The sequence below is a fragment of the Phalaenopsis equestris genome, unplaced genomic scaffold, assembly GCF_001263595.1.
Source record: "Phalaenopsis equestris unplaced genomic scaffold, ASM126359v1 Scaffold001146, whole genome shotgun sequence".
In the NCBI taxonomy this organism is placed as follows: Eukaryota; Viridiplantae; Streptophyta; class Magnoliopsida; order Asparagales; family Orchidaceae; genus Phalaenopsis; species Phalaenopsis equestris.
The window spans coordinates 756,729-777,493 of record NW_018165585.1 but is presented as its reverse complement, the minus strand read 5'-3'; the positions used below and the strand labels follow the sequence as shown (position 1 = coordinate 777,493).

Here is a 20,765-nt window from a genome sequence, read left to right as displayed (position 1 = left end):
TATATATATATATATTGTTGAGATGTGCCCGTGAATCACTCCCACGGAATAAAGCGTAAGAGAGGAGAGAGAGAGAGAGCGAAAGAGGGAATTGTACAATAATGAACAATAATATGAATTTTTAATTAGATTTCTTATTAAAATTTCCCCTTATTTATAGAGAAGGGGGTACTATATATGAAATTACATGTTTGCCCCTGCCTTCATAATGATTTTACAGTATATTTTATGTATTTTACATATATAAACTTACGGTTCGGCTACCCTATGACTCAGTTGGTTGGATTTCGTGGCTCTTTGTTCGGTTAAGACCTATTAGTTCGATTGTGTTGAATCGGGGTTGTCGGTTACCTTTGATGGTCTTCTGGTTGGCAAGTTTTGGCTCGATCGACTTGGCTTTGTTGGTCGGCTATTCTAGTTTGGCTATCGACTATAGATCCTTATTTGAGGAGTTCCTTTCGGCAGAATGAGACTGTGCTATCTGGCAGATAGTGAATCACCGTAATCCGACAGATAGCTCACTTCTTAATGAGGTGTCTTTTTGGATACTTCGTTGATTACATTATGACCTGTTCTCGACAGCTAATGAAGAATTATAAGGGTGCCCGTAAAATGGTCGACAATAATGAATTCTTCTCTTGAGTCGAATTGTGGTTGAGGCAGGTCAATACCTCTGCTAGACTTGGTTAGCCTTATTCCTTGGTTCATATGGTTTGCATCTGGTCGGTCTCTATACCCGATTTCGGGGGTTGCGTCTAGTTAAGTGGGTCATTTGATCTTCTGCTAATGGAAGCTTTGGTCTTCTGCTAAATGGGCCATCTTTGTTGTAATTCTGTCTCCTTGTCTGTTGGATCTCCTTGAGATTTTTGCTCACGTGTTTCAAATGTATGTGTGTGTGTAAAAGAAAATTTATAGAATAATTGTGTTATTAATATAAATATCCCTAAATACAAAATGCAGTAAGATCCCCAAAGTTGAGATCCTCTTGAAACACAGGTGAGACCTGGAAAAAGCAAGTGACTTAGTCGACAGAGTCAAAAGAAAACGATTGCCAATCCAAGCTAGTTTGTGGTTCCTCCAGCATTGCGATTACTTGCGATTATCAATGGCAAGGTTATGATGGCTTCTTGATGATTCTAATTTACCTCAACAACGAGCACAGGCCCCTGTGGACTTAATCTCGGACGACGAACGCTCGTTGGTTGCAGAATTGTGGTCAATAAAGAGTGAGTACGGGAACACGCTTGACGACAATCAACGACACGTTGATACCTCAGAAGTCCTCACCAGTGGAAACGACCTGCTTCCGATTTCAGGTCCCAATCTTTGTTTTATTTTGTTTTCAATCCAACGAATTGAGCATATATAGGGTTTGTTAGGTCTCAAAAATTTTTAGAGCACTTGGAAGCTGTAGAATTTTGCCAGCATTTGGCTTATTCAGCGTTTTAGGAGGTGCGTTGTTCATGTTCGAGCCCTTGCCATTTTCAGATGGGAAACTCATTTGTAACGCGATAAAACTATTAGAAAAAATAATTGTGGCCTGTAACTGATGTATTGACAGTTTCACATTCAAGGCTATGTTAGTTTAATAATTTCTGGTTTGCGAAAAACTTTTCTGTTAGGCATACTATTGCATGTCCGTGCAGTATGCTAGTTGCATACAATGTGTTGTTTATCATATGATAAACTTAAATACACAGCTATTGGATCTATAATTAAAATGTGTTTGCGCCAACCCCCTATTGGTTGTTTTCTTCGCTAAATTGAAATGGGCAGTGACACGGGCTCTCTCAGAGCCGTGCCAGTTGAGCCACTTGGACCGGTCAGCCAAGGGGTTACTTAGGCCGACCAGCTCTTATTTTGAAGGCTAGGGTTGCCGCCCAAGGGGAGGGGTCTCTCCCTCCTAGTTATCTATTATATACAATTCATTTTTTTTGTTCTAGGGTTAGTTTTTGCTTTGAGATTTTCTATCAGGACAACCTCCAACGTCCCTTTTCTCTTTCTGGGGTTGTATCCGATGATAAGAAGGTGCTTCGGTTGTAACTCATTTAGGGGTGATATGTATCTCTCCTTTTTTGTTTGCTACTGCTGCTCCTTCAGTTTCTCTATTGTTGTCGCATCCCCCTCCAACCCTCTTCTGTTTGTCGCAACCCATCCAACCCACCTGCTACCGCCCTTTCATTGTTTCCTCAACCACCAGCACCAAAATCCTCCACTGTTGCTTCCGCAAAGTCCACCCGCAATCCAACCTGCTGCCACAATCCCCCTCCATTTTATAAGCTGTGTCGCTGACCCTCCCTACAACCTTCCTACTGAGCCACACGTCATTATTTGTTTCTTCTGTAATGTCGTAAAACCTCCTATTTGTCTCCATCTGCAACTACCCCCTTATAGCCTCTACAACTCTCACACCCCCCTCCACGTACAACCACACCCCTTGCAATCCACTGCAAATTCCATCTCCCACAACAAGCTCCAATTTCGCTCCCACTCTGCAGGCAACCTCACACCCACCCCCCCCACCTTTTCCTGCTCTCTCGTACTTTTGCTTCATTCCCTACAACCCTCTACTACTGGCTGCAGCATCCCAACCAACCCACTACTTTGCTGCCCATCCGCAGTCCAGCGCCTTTTCATCCTCACCATAGGGTGTTGTTTGTGTTTGTGTTATTTTTCTATTGTCAGAGTCTTTGTTGTAACTCTTTTGAAACAAAACAATAATATTTGCATTTCAATTGTGGTTTGGGTTAAATTCTAGTATCATTTAGTATCAGAGTTAGCCTAACCCTAGTTCTATCATAGGGTTTCCTAGCATCTGCCTTATCCTTCCACCCAAAAGTTTTCTTTTCTATTCCCAAATCATTGACCAATTTTGACCTAACTCTAATTTCCCCTTGTTGATTTTCAAACTCAAATCCCAAATTAATTTTCCTACACCTTCAATTAGTCTTATACACCCCTTTCACCTTCCAACCCTCCCTATCTGTGTCACCAAGGAAATACATGCCCAGCCTAACCGGGAAGAGACACAATGAGAGATCCGTTGACTTCAGTAGAGGCTTAAGGATATGAAGGATGAAATCCTGGGGGAAATTACTCTCGATCGTGACAGGGAAAGTCGAAGAGGAGAAAGAGACGAGAATTTCAAGCCCTTCTATATGGAGGATTTCAATGATGAAGAAGAAATGTTATGATGCTTTGGAATCCAGTATTAGAGGAGGCCGCATATGGAGGTCACAGGGACTTTAGATTATAAGTAGATTTATTAGATTTTGATGGAGGTATGAATCCAGATGACTTTATAAATGACTACAATCAGTTGAGAGAATCTTTGAGTACAAATATTTGCAAGAAGATAAAAGGGTGAAGCTTGTAGCTATCAAATCGAGAAAGTGTGCCTTCTTGTGGTGGGAAATCTTGCATAGGCAGAGTAAGTGAGAAGGCGATGACAAGATTACCTAGCGGGAGAAGATGAGGAAGACGATTTAGAGAAATTAATTACATAATCACTACCGCTAGGATATGCTTCTGAGACACCACCACTCTAGTAGAGAGAGCTATCAATGGAGGAGTTCACGACAAAGTTTGACTAGTTGCTGATGAAGGGTGATTTGGTCAAGCCAGAGAAACACACCTGAGCAGTTGAAGCCTATTATTAGTGAGATCGTGCAACTGTAGTCTTATTGATCATTGGACATGTCCAGATCTTAGTTCTAAAGGTAGAGAGACAGTAGTAACAAAGCAAACAACCACCACCATTCAGGCGGCCATTGGAGACATCAGCTGAAGGGTGCCTCAGGGAGTTGAGAAAAATAGTTTGGATAAGGATAGAGCCACCGCAAGTGAGAAGATTCATGAGAAGAAAAACATTCCTACTAAAGTTCCCGCTTGAAAATGCTTTAGTTGTCATGGATTTTGGGCACATCTCCTCCAGTTGCCTGTGAACTAAGTCGTATCTTTTACTGAGTAGGGCGCTATGGAGGAGGTTAGCGTCAAGGAGATAACAGAGAAATAGGGTGAGGTGTATCATCTTCCATCAGATGAAGGAGAGATGTTTGTGATTCAACGGGTCCTACATAATGAGATACAATGGATTCACAATGGTTTTGTCACAATATAATCTACATCTATTGCGTTGTGAACGGGAAAGTTTGCAGTCTCATCATCGATAAGGAGAGCAGTAAGAACGTGGTGTCTACACATATGGTGGAGAAGTTAAACCTCATGATTCGAACACACTCCCAACCATATTCTCCGACGTGGTTGAAGAAGGAGAATGTGTTCAACATTGATCGGAGGTGCCTAGTGGAGTTTTTGATTGTGAGTCAGCAGCTGGATCAAGGTTTGTGTGAAGTGGTAGCCATAGATGCCTGCCATCTGTTGTTGGGGAAACCGTAACAATTTGACTTGCAGGACTCTACACAACGAATTCAAAAATACCTATTCCTTCATCTAGGAAGGGAAACACATCGTACTTCTCCCTTCGGCGGAGCCCGAGATCACAAGTGCCCTTGCTCGCAAAGCAACATTGGTGATAGGACTGAAACACTAGCTCTAAACACAGGACAATCATGATAGAGGGCATTTTAGGATATCACAGTCGATACCTTACCACCATGATCACCATCATTCAACGAGGTTTAAGTTACCCTCACTTCAGATTCATTTGAACCGACCGTGGATTATTTTGAGAGGATTCAACAGTTTATGCATGACACCCATTTCAACTTAATAGTGGACCACTTGATGATTGGATTGATATGGTGTGTCTGCATGTGAAGAAAACTCCTTCGGTATTTTGAGAGGCAGCGCTGTCGTTGGTGGGCTCTAGATGCTCCTCGGGCCACCATCAAAGGTTCGTCACCCCCACACCCTCTCCTGAGGAGATTCTAGCCACTCTGTCACCGTCAACGTGCAGACAGAAGCTTTGATGAATGAAGTCAAAGCTCTCCCAACCTCAGAAGACTAACGCAGGGCCGAATCGGCTGGGTCACTTGGACCAGTTCAGCCAAGGGGCAGATCGGCTCCTATTTTGTGGGCTAGGGTTGTCGCCCCAATGGAGGAGCCTCCTCCTCCGAGTTATCTATTATATATATTTGTTACTGATATTAGTTGATGCAATTTGTTTTGACATAATAGATTTTTTACTTAATTTGTTCTAATGAAAAAAGTGTGACTTTTGGTGATCAAATAATTAAAAGGTGTGAACTATTTAGAAATCTTGGGTCCGTTGTTCAAAGCGATGGTGATACAGATGGGGATGTTAATAGTAGAATTCAAGTTGGTTGGTTGAAGTGGAGGAATGCTTCGGGCCTTTTGTGTGATAGAAAAGTACCACTAAGACTGAAAGGAAAATTTTATAAGACGGTGGTGAGACTTGCAATGCTCTATGGCGCTGAATGTTGGTCTTTAAAAGAGAAGCATAATAATAAGTTAAGTGTTGTCGAAATGAGAATGATTAGGTGGATGAGTGGCTTTACACTTAGAGACAAAATGCGAAATGAATATATCCGTGATAGGGTTGGTGTAGCTCCCGTGACGGACAAAATTAGAGAAAGCCGTCTTAGATGGTTTGGTCACATTAAACGTCGACCATCTGATGATCCGATTAGGAGAGTAGATGTTTTAGATTCGACTTGTGTTAAGAAAGGTAGAGGTAAACCTAGGAAGACTTTGGCTTATTGTATAAAAACTGATCTTAATTTACTAGAACTAAATGAAAATATGACACTAAATAGGACGCAATGGAGAAAAAGGATTCATGTAGCCGACCCCACGTAGGAGATTATGGCTTTGTTGTTGTTGGTGAAACTAAGAAAAATACTTTTAAATCTTTATTGGAATTAATATGAAACAATTATTTTTAAGTTAAAGCTTGACACTTTTTTGGAAAACAACCCAAGTAAATACCACAAAATTTAATATTTAGATATTAGTATCATTTTGACGAGTTGTATTTAGTTGTGTCAAGATTAGATCAAGGAGCTCATACATAACAACCTAAGGGATTGGTTGCATTGAAAAATTTGCTCATAATGGTATGGAAAATATATAAGTTCAATCTTAACTTTTTTTTGTAGAAACTATTTCCTTTTTTCTTACTTTAAGAACGATATCATAAATGCTTGTCTATCAGAATTGAGCAGAGTTGTTATTCATGCATTGCATAAGATTAACCATCAGTCTGTGCAGTTTCGTCTCTGTTCTATTTCAATATCCAGCATTAAATGATATCTTACACAACCTGTAAAGTTTTTTTGTGGATTAATCAGTGGGCAACAGTAATTACTGGATTGCTTCTTGTATACAAAAAGTTTGTCTGATTTAATTGTGCTACATTTTACTCTCTTACACCACAGCAACTTCTCTAGCAAATCTGACTTTAAAAGGATAATAAAATTTTAAGTATTTATAAATAAACTGTGATATTAAAATTTAAAAACAGACCTTTGGAGAGTCATTTTGAACATCCTTGTTTGATATTCTCCTGTACTGTGGTTAAGCATATAAAGTCTTGATGATAGCTATTATTACGAGCGATCATAACTGTTACGCCTGAAATTACCAGTTACATTCCTTGTTATTTCAAACACTTCTACTTTTGCTGAACCATTTGTTGGACTTATTTAGGATTTCGTAGCAAGTGTTTATTGTTTGCAATGGTTGATGCAGTTCAGATAAGGATGAGCCAGATGTTAATGAGGACGAGACATCGATGCTTGGCTTACAAAGCTATTGGAATGCTTCTTATGCTCAGGATCTTGCAAATTTTCATGAACACGGCCATGCCGGTGAAGTATGGTGAGTAACTCACACTATGGAAAGAGTTATACTGAGGATATTTCCAAGCAAGGCAAGAAATTTTTTATCATGTGATTTACATTTTTGTTTTTTTTTTAACTTTTTGAAGCCATATTTGGAAAAAAGATGGTTGCTAGTGATAGCTTGGTCATGGGGTAGGATGGCTTTTTGCTTCCTCCATTATTCATATTCTTTGTGTAGTTGTTAGTTTTTTTTTCCCCTATAATTCTATTCAATTATCTCTTTTCTATTTTTAATTTCTTTGTGTTAATGTTGTTAGCTTGATTGCACAAATAAGTAGCCTATTGTGATTTTCCAGTGAACATGTTCACTGGTGAAGATCTTTGTTGTCTTCCATCTAAAAATATGCATCTTATCCGTACTTTTATTTGCATTTTCTGAACTCTCCTTCCGGAGAAATGAAAGTAAAAAAGTCCACAATCTATTAAGGTGTTATTTCTGTAGGTTTGGAGCTGAAGTCGTGGCCACTCTTGTGGCTTGGACCAAAAACCTATGTCTCAATATGCTCCGAGATCAGATTGCAGTTGTTGATGACAGTGATGGTAGATATGCATCAGTTGATATATCCAAACATTTATCTGGCTGGAGTGTTTTGGACATAGGAACTGGGAATGGTTTGCTACTACAAGAGCTTGCAAAGATTGGGTACTTCACAGATCTGATTGTTCAACTTATAAAATTCCAACCTACTCGTTCACATAACGAAATAGTCACAAATATTTTAAAGAGAAATGTTTCATTTGCTTTTTATTTGGATTACAAATGCTTTTTTTTTTCTCTCATTTGTTTCGTCCGTTCTAAGCAATCTGATACCATGTGAAGCATCTTTTCTGATTTGTAGGAAAGAAATTGAAAACCTAGATGTGATTAAATTAGTGAAAGCTCAGTTGGATTTAATTAATATGCTTGGTGATGGCTATTTTGAAAAATAGCTTCATTAAATGAAAAATCCTGATTATGTTCTGGTTATTTAGTTTGAATTCATCATTTTTGTGCCTTCTGTGCTCACTAAATGATGCCACAACTTCTTAACCTGGTCCAGAACTGCTTTTGGGCCATTGGCTGCTTGGTATCCTGGTTATGTACACAAAACCATTATGTTTTCATGATTTTTTTTTCTCAAGTAAGGGAGAATCTATACGCTGAGCTTTTTGTTTGCTAGAAAAATACGAGTTATTAAGTTTATGCTTTATTTGCTGAGAAGCCAATATTTTGAAAGTTCTTTTAATTTGGTTCTGGAATTATGTAGTTGAGTTTCAAACTAATGGTTTAAGCAATATTGTACAGCCGTTTCATGCTAAGATTTGGATCCTATATTTATCGAGCAAAGAAATTTAATAAATTACTTAAGAAAGATTCAAGTAGGGGAAGGGGGTTTTAATCGCCGAATTTGGGAGTATAGATATTTTAGCATTACATTTTTAAACTGTTCTCATTAGAATCATGTGTCTTAGAAATTAGAAAGAAAGGGGATATTGACATGTTAAAGGGTGAAAAAAAGAGTTAAAAGATGGACTTTGTATGCTTCAAGATGGCACAAGTCTTGGATTTAATCAGTATAATTACATAGGCATAATGGTTGGTTATTATAAAAAATTATTGTAATATTATATTAATAAAAATATAAGTATTTTATACATTATTATTGAATTTTAATGAAGCTTAAATTTATATACATTTTAATTTAGATTAAAGCTATAATCAGAATTCGACAATAAATAAAATGCTCGGTGGTGCATAGTGAACTGAAATTGCATGTTAGTGCCATATTTTTCTAAAAATTAAAGATAAGCTAAAGCACAATTTTTAGTTTTGAGAGATGCGTACCTTAATCAATTTAACCGGTGCAACATTTTTCGGGATCTACATTGCCATTATCTTTCTTTAATGGGATCAATACTTGGTTCCATTTGAATTTCTCTTTTTGCTTTGCTAGTATTAAATTGATTTGCTCTTCATGACATTATTCTTACCATTCTTTGGCATGCGGCTCTGCCCTAACCTGTATGAAATTTTTAGGCTTAAATTATCTAGTTAGGCCATGAATAAATCTCCCTTTGGACTGGGGTACCACATGATTTTAAAAATATGTGGCTTGCATTTTCTTTCAATATCTTCCTTTCTGGTGTTATGATTGGTTTCTTGATGTTCCAAGCATAGCTTTGGTGGTATGATGGGTTTCTTGATGATTACAGCAAGCTTTGGTGGTCCCCCTAAGCTTCCACTTTTATATGTGAGACCTGGTGCTCTTCTTCAGAAACTTAACTTCATTCAACTCTATATCTATCTTTGTCTCCCTTCCTCTCTCTAGTCCTTATTCTCTTGCCTTCCTTCCCAATGAGCTTGAATCTACCTATTGCATGACAACTGAAGGTTAAGTCTAAGGTGCACCAAAACGTCCAACATAGCTGAGTTTTGAACAAATATGTGAGTCAAACTATTTAAAAAGCATAAACCCATAGTCTGATTCAATTAAAGATTATTTGTACAGTCTGCAAGTCAACATAATTGATGGTCTGGGCCTAATCTACGTACATGAGAGAATTGTAGATGATATTCACTTTCTATCCCATCTCTTCCTTCATCATTAGGAAAGGTTTTAGTTGTGCTCCTAGATATTTTGTTGTTCATTATTGCTTAATTATAGGCCTGTGTTTTTGTATGACTATTCATTGGAAAATAGCTAAAACCATAGCCTCATCCTCAAAAAAATCTGGAATGTTGGATATTCCAGAGTAACTTTTCTTTGGATATGTTTATGATTTTTTCTGACTACATTTTATTGACAATATTATTGATATATGCATGACAGTCCAAGTACAGTTATTTTATGTCATCTGAAGTAAGTTTGGTTTCTTAATCTACCAATTTGTTTCTCATTCCTTCAATTCCTTTATAAAGATTTAGCCACCTTAGATCCTTCTAATGTCCCTTTGAAGTTTAGCCACCCATCTATTTTTTTTTTATTATTGAAAACCCATCAGACATCTCAAGTGTAAACTTTGGGAGACCTTGAATGTTTAGATTATTTCCATGGACTCTCTCACAACAACAGTGTATTTTGGAGTATTATCCATTAAGAACTTTAACAAGGAATGCACCTCACCCTTTTATATTTTTTATTGGGTTTATGTTACCAAGTGAGATTGACAAAATAGCTTTCTCATTGGATAAGTTCATTACCATCCACTTAGATAACTCCATTCGATTTTGAAGCTGTATGGCTTAGTGCTCAATGGCGATAACCAAGTATCCTCTCGATATTGAGTGCTATTTGAACATTAATAGGTGAATATCATAAAGTTGGGATCAATTGATGTAATGATACGTAGCTGACTATGATTGAGCAGCCAATTAGAATCAAGTTCTCAACTACATTCTTAGGTTGGCAAGGCGTCCATTGACCCTTTTCCCTAGTTTTCAAGGCTTGATTCATCAATGATTTGTCCCATATTATCATGTCAAACCAATTAGGCCATATATAATGCCCTAGATGCATTTTTAGTGCGGTCAACTGTGTTAAACTCAATTAAGTTATGATATGTTTGAAAGGAGTACCTATAAAAGCTAGTAGGAAAGCAGATTAAAAAGGATTTGCTTGACGCAAAGTTTTCAAATAATCTTGCATAGACTATTACTAAAGCCAAGTGAAAACCCAAGACGGCCTCACCTATAAGGTCCCGGTTAACTACACTCAGAATACTCTAAGGAGCTGACTGAGTTAGACCAAGTCTAATGACACTTCATTACAATCAAGCGACGTTATGAATTTACCCATCTCTTAATGAAGATTCAGAATACATGGTGTCATTAGACTTGACAAAGGTTGACAGAAGGCACATGACAACTATCACCCTTTTTATATACATGCCCATTATGGAACTCAGGGCATTGCCAACATTTTTGGAGAAATCGTCAAAGGAACATCCTTGATATGAAATCTAAAGGGGCACAGAATGCATAGAAAATAAAATATCAAATATATGACACTTATCAACATTAAAATGTTGAAATCTTATCATCTTCCTTGAATTATAAGCACATGTGCTAAAGTAGTTGTGCTCATAGTCTTCCATAGAGGGAGAAAACCTATTCTGCAAGTGTGGCCGTACCATATGAAGGGTGAATATAATAATATACAAGCAATTAGAGGAAGGAACGAACCACAAAACAAGTTATTGGGCATGTTGTCATCATCTTTTTGGGTTTTGTAACTCCAATTTCAAAGAAAAATCTGTTTATTTTCCATTGCTCCTCTCAGTGTCATCCTTATCTCACTTTTCTTTGAACTAATTGATTGTTATTTTCCCCTCTTCATAAAAACTGTCATTTAGATTCTGTTGTGAACCAAATTTAGATTTTAACATCATTTTTTAGTGCTCTAGTTGAGAGATTGAAATCATAGAGTTGATGAGAAAAAGGATATGATACAATCTTTTGTGCATTAAGAGGAATATTATTAAGAAGCAACAACTGGTGATATACATTAATTGCAATTGAGTTTGCTACTTAGGCCAAATTTAGTTAATTAAACCTTAAAGCTTGATACCATGATGGGAATGGTGGAAAACTTGGTTACTATTTGGGTTTCCAACCTTTCTCTCCGTGCAAAGCTTATCGTCAACATTGAAAAGTTGGGGAAACAACATGCCCAGTACCACACAACTAACTTAAAAGGCTACATGTCAACAAGCATGTGGATGCCCTCCCCAAGATGCATATAGTTTCTACGCTGCTCTAATACCTATTAGTAGGGAACCACTTCTCCCTTGGTTAAAGGTCACTTAGATTCCTATTAACGTCTATTAGCCTATAAGAACACCTATTGGGGCATACAATCTCTAGAGAAATCCTGCTTTTCACCTTAGCACATATACGAAGTTATGTTCCAAAAATAGGCCCTTAATTTTTATACTCTCAAAACCAAAGAAAATTTCACACCTTCTTTTGCTTAAGTAGGAGAAAAATGTGTTCTTAGGCGTTCATGCCTTGGTTTATGCAAGAATTGTTAGAGGTTTTGGACTATGAACTTACATTCACCTAAGTGACCAAGGTGTAAGAACTCCATGATGGGCGATTCAAATATACCATCATGAAGAAAATGCCTGAAATAATGTTATAACTATTTTGAAAGGAAAACAAATGTATTAATGTTGATGAATTCACTAAGGTTCCAAGGACTAATCATCAGCAGAGCCAGCCACAAATGCAACAGAAGTTATGTGTGTTGTATCGAGCGTTCTAGTAGATTTCGTAACTTTCGCTCGTGATACATGGACCGGCAAAGCTTGTAATGATGAGGCACACTTGTTTCTCAGTTTATCACAATAGCTCATTGAAGCCCTTTATGGCTATTTCCATTGGTTGCAACAATTCTAGGTCATGAGTGCCACTTATAGCTAGAAAATATTTTGGCTCACCCAAAAACTATGGACCCAAAAAAGTTCTGTCATAAGCACAATTACCGTGATCATAAAACCAAAAGGATTGTCATTATCTTTGGGCACTATTAGAGTAGTTCTTGAAGGAGAGACACCTAAAGGAATTTCTAGTGGCCTTTCTAGGAGTGATCAAAGAATACACTGACTAACTAGGCTTACTCAGCCACCTTCTAGCCAATCGAACTCATTGATACTATTCTAAGGAGCGGAGTAAAAGTTGCTCCTCAATCGATCTTATGGAAGATACAGGTGAACGAGTTAAATATTTCTCGTATCCACACTTTTTTTTATAAACTACGATTTAGCCGCTAAAAATATCTATAATGGTGTAATGCTTGTCAAAGCACTATACAATTAGTTTGAAATATTATGAATCCTTGTCAATTCAAGAAGTTCCATTAATATTCCCCTTGTCCGTGAATTGAAGTGGCTCTAGGCCACCAAAAGCCCATAAGGTGTAAGAGTCACTGATCAAGTTGTTTTGTGAAACAATTGCCTTGGAGGGGATCAATGTTAATAGTTGTGTGAAGGGATAACCACTACCATAGGATTAAGAGAATTTATTCATGGTCTTATGGGCCCCATCAAACTAAATCGACATCTTTGGTTGAAGCCTTAAATCATTTTTGAGTAGTTTTCACTTGCCACTTTTAATTCTCAACTCCCTATGAGTTGTGCTAAAGCAATCAATACTCTGCAATTTTAGCTCCATCTAAAATCCAAATTAATACTACAATACACATTGATCAATAAATTGGAAGGATTTGAACATTAAAAACTAGTCCCACACAAAATTTTTCAAGATTTTCAAATAATTTTGCTCTCGACATATTATTATCGAATTCATTTTTTTTAATTTAGGAAATATTGACATTTTTTTGCATGCAATTTGTATGAGATTCCTGTGACCTAGAATCAGGTTAGAAGGCTAAAGGAATTTGTACAAATTGCCCGATACCTATGAAACTATGTTTTTATGAAATCGACCAGGCTAGAGAGAGAGAGAGAGAAAGAGAGAGAGGTAGAGAACCCACTAAGCAAATTGTGGTCTAGTTTTTTTATGGTTCTAGAAATCTTTATTCCCAATGGAGGGAGGGGAGAAAGAAAGATTAAGGAGAAAATTTAATTCAATTTTCTTAAACTTAAATTTTACATTCTAAAGATCTTCTATTTATAGTTAAGTAAGAACTAATAATATCCATTTATAATACGACTAAATGCATAAATTTAGAAATCCTTGTTCTACCTGTCATGATTACGCACTTAACACTCCCTTGAAAGAAATAATTTCTCATAGATTATTTTTAAAAAGTGGTCAACCCTCAACATAAGGAGGAGAAATTGATAGTGAATATTGATGAAATTGGTAGTAGCTCTGGTGTCAGAGTTGTAACTATGGGTGATCAAATATGTGAACTTTTTAAATATCTTTGGTTTACTATTCAAAGTGATGGAGATTTATATGGGGATGTTATTAGTTGAATTCAACTTTATTGGTTGAAGTGGAGGAATGCATCTGTTCTATTTTATGATAGAAAGGTACCGCTTCAACTGAAAGGAAAATTTTATAAGATGGTGGTGAGACTTGCAATGTCTATGGCGCAGAATGTTGACCTTTAAAAGAAAAGCATAAAACAAAGTTAAGTGTGAGATGAGAGAATGCTTAGGTGGATGAGTGGCTTGACACTTAAGACAAAATGAGAAATGAATATGTGCGTGATTGGGTTAGTGTAGCTCTAGTGGCATATAAGATTAGAGAGAGTCGTCTTATATGGTTTGGTCATATTAAATGTCGACCATCTGATGTTCCTGTTAGGAGAGTAGATATTTTAGATTCTACTTTCTTAAGAAAAGCAGAGGTGGACCTAAAAATACTTGGACATATTGTATAAAAAATGATCTTAATCTATTAGAATTAAATGAAAATATGACACTCAATAGGACGCAATGGATAAAAAGTATTCATTTAGCCAACCTCACTTAATAGGATATAGACTTTTTGTTGTTCTTGTTGCTCTCACAAATTTAATAATCATATATTAATGAAAAATTCAAAAAATAATAAATAATAATAAATTATAAATAAGATTGATGCTTGACTAAGAATGTTATCTTAAAAAGATAAAGAAATAGAATTATTTTTTTATGCAAGTTAAATGGCTTGTCCATTTTTATCATTCCATATGGTGATCTTTATAGAAGACCAAACCCATATACATGATTTATTTGAATGATGCTTGGCTTTCTGATGAGGTCGGCATATTTTGATTGATTTTGGAAAATATAATAAAAAGAATATGCTCAGTAATGAGGATATATTATAATAATAAATAATACAAATTCTTATTTTAAATAAGTTGGCACATATGATGATTTATATTTATAACATTTTTCTGTAAACTCAAGATGATGTATAAGATGTCAAATTGTGTTTGATAAATGAGTCAAGGATTTTGTCGCCTTATAACTGTCATAAGAGTAGTGCAACCGATTCATCAAAGAGAATTTGTTCCAAAGAGTCAATGATGAGATTTGTACCATATAAGATTGATAATACTCTTGAATGGATGTATCAATGAGGAATGTGATGAAGAGTATCCGAGAGTGTCTTTAGAGATTATTGATAGAAAGCATCGACACAATGAGTCAATATTGAAGAAAGCAAAAGAGATCACTTGGCACTGATACCATGTTAGAAAGGAGAGAAACTTATAGAACACCGACTTTATTGCAATGTCTTCTAGTTTAAGCATTCATGTTTATATAAATTGATAAGAGAAGAATAAAAGAAATATTATAAATAAGAGCTTCCTTAATTTCGAAAATATTCTTTTAATAATAGTACAGATTCAAACTAGGAATTATAAGCATGTATAATAATTTATATATACTAGCACCCCTTAACAACTCCAGTTTCCATAGAAGATATTTGTGAAAATAGTAAGTGGCTAGAGATTAATTCAGAACCTTTGTTGCTTAGATGAGGAGTACTGTAAGAGCATGACCGATTTGTAGATGTGAGTTGTGTGAATCGAACACAAAGAGTTGATAGGAAAGATGGCACAAATAAGTTCCTAAAAAAAAATGTATTCGTAGATACTGTTGATGAAGTTATATGAACAAATAATATTTATGAAGAGGATTGGTGGAGAACTTTAGTTGAAATATTAAGCCTAAAAGGTATTGACACAATCACTGTTAGAGAGAAGAGGCAGATCATAGAGGTTTACGAATATGCGACTTGTGAGAAATAAAAGAAGGTGCACAAATCATTCAATGTTCAACCACGAAGATGAGGTTCTTGTGGAGAGAGAAGTCGGTAGAGTACAAGCAACTTGTGGTTAGAAGGAAGTGTGAGAGTAGGACAAGGGAGACAAGTTCAGAGTTGCACTGAGGGGAAGGCTTTTAGAGAATTTTGTGGGATATTAGGCTATGACTATTATGTCATGCTAAAAGGGAGAATTAGGAAAAAAAATGCATCTCAACTAAATTGACATTCTAGTACAAAAAGAACAATAAAAGCAAATATAATAAATCATAATATCTTAAATAATGAGGAATATTATAATAATAAATTGTGCAAATTCTTGTTATTAATAATTTAGAGCATATTGTAGTTAAGATATCATAACGATACTCTTTTTTTATTACCATATTGTATCATTTACAATTTTACATGTTCGGGAGTATCACAGAAACTGCCTTCAGTCTGTCCTCTGTATTGTACGGTATAAGTTTGGTACACATGCACGAGAAACACATTTTATTCTTGTTATTGTTTTGTATAATATATTGACATACATTGTGCTCCTAACATCCGATCTGAATGCACTGCTTTAAGGAAGCCATGCATAACCTTTTATCAAAGGTATATTTACTTACATTCCATCATAGTCTTTCTTATTTACAATACTAACACCTAAACATTTTAATTGAACTGTTAACTCATATATTTGTAGTTGACACAATCAAATTATTAAAATTTTATAATTTTCCAGAAATGAAGTGCATAGTTTTTTGTTTTAGTGAACATTTCGGTGCTGTCATTGAAACAAGTTGTCTTTGATATTGTTTTCATAAATATATGTGATTTGAGTGTTACTCACTAGAAATTACCCTCCCATTTGAGTATACAAGTTGAATCAAAATTATCATGTTTATCCTATTTGACCTTTTTACCCTCAACCAACCAGCATACCTACATGCAAAAGAGTGTAAATGTAAATTTCTTCAAAGCAAATATTTAGTTACATTCCATGGATGTGGGGTATTTGGCTAATACTTAACTTTATATAGTATTATTGTGGACAACTGTTATGGATTCTACGAATTTATAAACTGCCCTCGTAATGCCTACTTAATGCTTCTGAAGTTTCACTGTTCTAAACATTATTTTTTTAGTCTTTATATTTTTCTCAGTTGGTTAAAATCACTGGATCTATACGGTGCTCGGGTTACTTTTCTTCTCACGATTCATCTAAAAAACTGAAGCTTTTGAATTTTATTCCCAGGTTTTCTGATTTGACTGGAACTGATTATTGTGAAGGAGCAATTGACCTTTCAAGGAATCTTGCAGCCCGCAATGGATTTTCGCTAATAAAATTTTTGGTATGGTAGATTTTGTTATCAAAATTATCGTTGTATTTTTCTTCCTTGAGCTTTTAAGTACAAGTTTGCATCTTTATCAACTTTGAATTTCCCTCTTTACATAATAGTGTTATTTTACTTCCAAAAGTCTTGAAGATGCAGTGATTGGTGAAATTCCAAGCAGTATGATTAGCTTTTTTCTTTTTTATGAACGAGTCTGACCACACAGCCCTTTCGTTTGAGAATAATTTTGAATATATTTTCTAACCACTCAAATGCATGCAACTCTTTGTATATTAGTAGCAGGTTTATGAAAATGCGATGATCTTGATCCTGACAAGTTTATTTAGGGGACATTTTGGGATCACTTTTTTTTTATTATTTTTATTTTATTTTGTTTATATTTTACTTAAAATAAAACATATTTAGTATGTTATAATATATTCCGTTGTTTTTAAAAACACTCAAAATAATTTTTAGATGTCGAGTGTTTATAAAAATGAGTTAATTTGTTTTTTAAAATAAAAAGTAGAAACATGCAAAAAATGTACTAAACAAATAGATTTTTAAAATAAAAGTAAAAATAAATCCCAAACAAGCCCTTAGAGATTGTGATTTTTACTTTTTATACAGTTACTGCATTTTTTCAAACATTCTGGCAATTTATCCTGTTTGGTCATAATGCATATGCTTGCAGGTCGATGATGTACTGGAGACAAAATTGGACAATAAATTTCATCTAGTTATGGACAAGGGTACCTTGGATGCCATTGGTTTGCATCCAGATGGTCCAGTTAAGAGGTAACTTCATCCTAGTTACATGAAATCTTTGCTTTTCAGCTTGAATTGATTTTCTGATGTCTGATTTATCTTGGCACAAAAATTGTAGGGCTTTTCTTATAATTGTAAATTAAAAAAGATCATTTACATACATACCACCCAATTCCTACTTATTTACACATCTAACACCTAAATCTTGTTTTGTAAATCTATACCACCTAAATCTTTCACATCACCTAAAAAATACCCCCATTTTAACTTTTAAAAATGGAAATCCACCTTTCCATTCATAAGTAAGGTGTTAGATACGTGAATACATAAGAATTGAATGGTGTGCATGTAAGTCTTCCATTAAAAATTGTGTGCGGAGAGTTGTGCTATGTTTAAGCTTTTTAGCTGCAGATTCAAACCACTTTTGAATGATCATTTCAATACAATAAAACCGTTGTCATTTGTGAGGCGCAAAGTTGATGGGTCAGATTGAACGCTCAGAAAAGATGAATGGGCTTAAAAAGTTTAGGACCATATTGATTATTTACTCTTAAAACCTTTAAAATCATGAGAGCTGCTGTTTGTGGTTGATTTGGTTTTGACATATTGTCTTGTTTGGCTGAATATTAGACACATTAGTTAACGCATTAAATCTATAACCTCCCCCTTCTATCAGGACTGCTGCATTTCGTACTAGTTGCTTATATGTTCTTGGATAGCATCAGCTATTCTGTTTTATAATTTCTGTAGTCTGACACTCTGACTGATTATCTTCTGAAATCATCAGGCTCATGTATTGGGATTCGGTTGCCAAACTGGTAGCTCCTGCTGGAATACTGGTCAGTGTGCTATAATTTAAGCATGTTTGTTCTGGGATCTTTGAACTTATTCTTTAGCTCAATTACTAAATGGCCGCTTGGGATCACTTTTGATTTTGATTTTTTGTTTTTTTTAATTTATATTTTATTTTGTTTATATTTTAATCTGAAGTAAAACGTGCGTAACAGACTATAACAAGTTTAGGCATTTTTAAAAACATTCAAAATAATCTTAGGATGTTTCGAATGTTTTAAAAAATAAACCTATTTATTTTTTAAAAGAAAAAATAAAATCATGCAAATAATACACTAAAAAAATGATCCCAAACAAACTTCAAGTAATTGAGGAGACATTCAATGATATCCTATGGTTCACAACTCTAGGTTATTACATCATGCAATAACACAAAAGATGAACTGTTGCAAGACATGGAAAATTTTAATGAGAGAAGGCTCAGCTCCAACGGCCAGGCACGAGATGAGGGTAGCAGGGGCTATTTGTTCAAGTACATTGATCATGTCAGAACATATCCGTCCCTCGTGTTCGGCGGCGTGGAAGGAACTCGAGTGTCCACTGTTGCTTTTCTGAGGACATGAGCCTGAAATATGAACCCATCTTTTCCCTTCTTTAATATCTAGTATGCATCTGTAAGACTGGTTAAATTTGCCATCTTTATCAAATGATCCTACATGTTCTATAGTTGTTATAAAGTGATGTGTTGTTAAGGTCAATGTTATGAATGAAAACGTGATACAAACACGTAGAAAATCTCATTATAGCTTGTTGTCTAGCAAATCAATTCGGTCTGAAGATAGCTTCTAATCAGGGGAATTATGGGTGTTTCAGATTGAGGGCAGTATTTTAGTTTATTTTTATATGAGCATTTTGTCGTTAAATTTGATGATATCGTTTGGATAAAATGGTTTTTTCCATATTTTATTGAACGGAAAATGTTTTTATTATTTGTTTGGCTAAATAATTTGTCATGACTTTGCTCATTTAAAATATTAAAATGCTCATATTTTAACTAAATCTATAGTCTCTCATCTACCACTAATTTTATTAAAAAAAAAATTAAGACTAATTTTATCAAAAAAAATTAAAGATATATTATTTTATTATTTTAATTTTGAATTAAAAAATCATAATTATTATCCACTGAGGTTGTCCTTTTGAAAAACTTAGCTAAACAAATGTGGAAAAATAATTAATTTGCTTTTCTTTCCTAATTTTGTATAGCTTTTGGCTCTAATCAGAGCCTTATAAATGTAAATACTATGCTTTTTATATGTTAGTTATATATATATAATTTATTTAGGGTGCAGTGGATAACTTAAAGTCTTTTTAGAGCAGCTGCAGCTTCTCAGCTTTTCAGTTGTAACTGCGGGGAAGTTGACTATCTGTTTGTTGCAGCTATGTGAGAACAGTTGTTTCTATAAAAATGACCAATCTACTCTTTAGTAAAACTGTTTAAAAGAAAATATAAAATAATTTTTATATTAAACAAATAATTTATTAAGCAATAAATTTAAATTAATAAATAATATAGTTTTGATAATTAAGAACATAGAAAATATTTTTATAAATTAATTAATTGATCAATAAATAACAATATATAAATTCGTTTAGTTATGATTAATTTGAAACTAATGAATTAATCATTCATTGTTAATAAATTTATACTTAAAATTGCACAATGTATTTTTGTAATATATATTTTGTTTTACTCCAGTCATCTTATAAGAGATATTTTACATACAATCGATGTTAAAGTGCATGTGTTGACATACAATCGATGTTAAGTATGACATTGCAAGTTTCAAACTAGGGAAACACCAGTAGGTGCAACAACCATAAAGTTTATTAGTTCAAAAGATATAATAAGTCACTATTAAATCTGAACATTCTATAAATTTCAGCTCGCCAAATCGCGAAAAAAAACAACAATTTCTCTTCAACTAAACAAAAAATCATTTTGATCTTTTTTTTTAGCCCAATTTCATACAAACAGCCCAAAATTTGTTATTTATAAATCAATCACTCTCATTCATCTATTTTTCAAATTCTCAGTCAAATTTTAAAATTAATGATAGTCTTTTCTCAAATTTTTTATTTTTTATCAAATTCTAGTTTGATCGTGACACACATAAATACATCGACTTGATAGTTAAGAAAAATCATACAAGCGATTAATTTGTAAATATCAATGTTTCAAGTGGTCCCTATATAATTATCCTTTTTTTTAATTATTTTCCTCAATTCTTTTTTACATTTCTCAACTTATAATTCAATAAAAAAGAAAAAAGAAAATATAGCACGCGCACA

At 34.7% G+C, this 20,765-nt stretch overlaps 1 protein-coding gene across 1 annotated transcript in view; it reads left to right on the top strand.

Annotated features, from left to right (window-relative positions):
* The window catches only part of LOC110033353 (protein-lysine N-methyltransferase Mettl10), a 20,706-nt gene extending 1,456 nt beyond the window's left edge, over positions 1-19,250 (top strand). Inside the window, exons 2-7 of the mRNA XM_020737287.1 lie at positions 6,673-6,801; positions 7,267-7,467; positions 16,775-16,871; positions 17,548-17,651; positions 18,409-18,460; positions 18,824-19,250. Coding sequence (XP_020592946.1) covers positions 6,673-6,801; positions 7,267-7,467; positions 16,775-16,871; positions 17,548-17,651; positions 18,409-18,460; positions 18,824-19,036 — 796 coding nt within the window. The 3' untranslated portion in view covers positions 19,037-19,250. The remainder of the gene's footprint in view (positions 1-6,672; positions 6,802-7,266; positions 7,468-16,774; positions 16,872-17,547; positions 17,652-18,408; positions 18,461-18,823) is intronic.
* Positions 19,251-20,765: the final 1,515 nt, after the last annotated feature.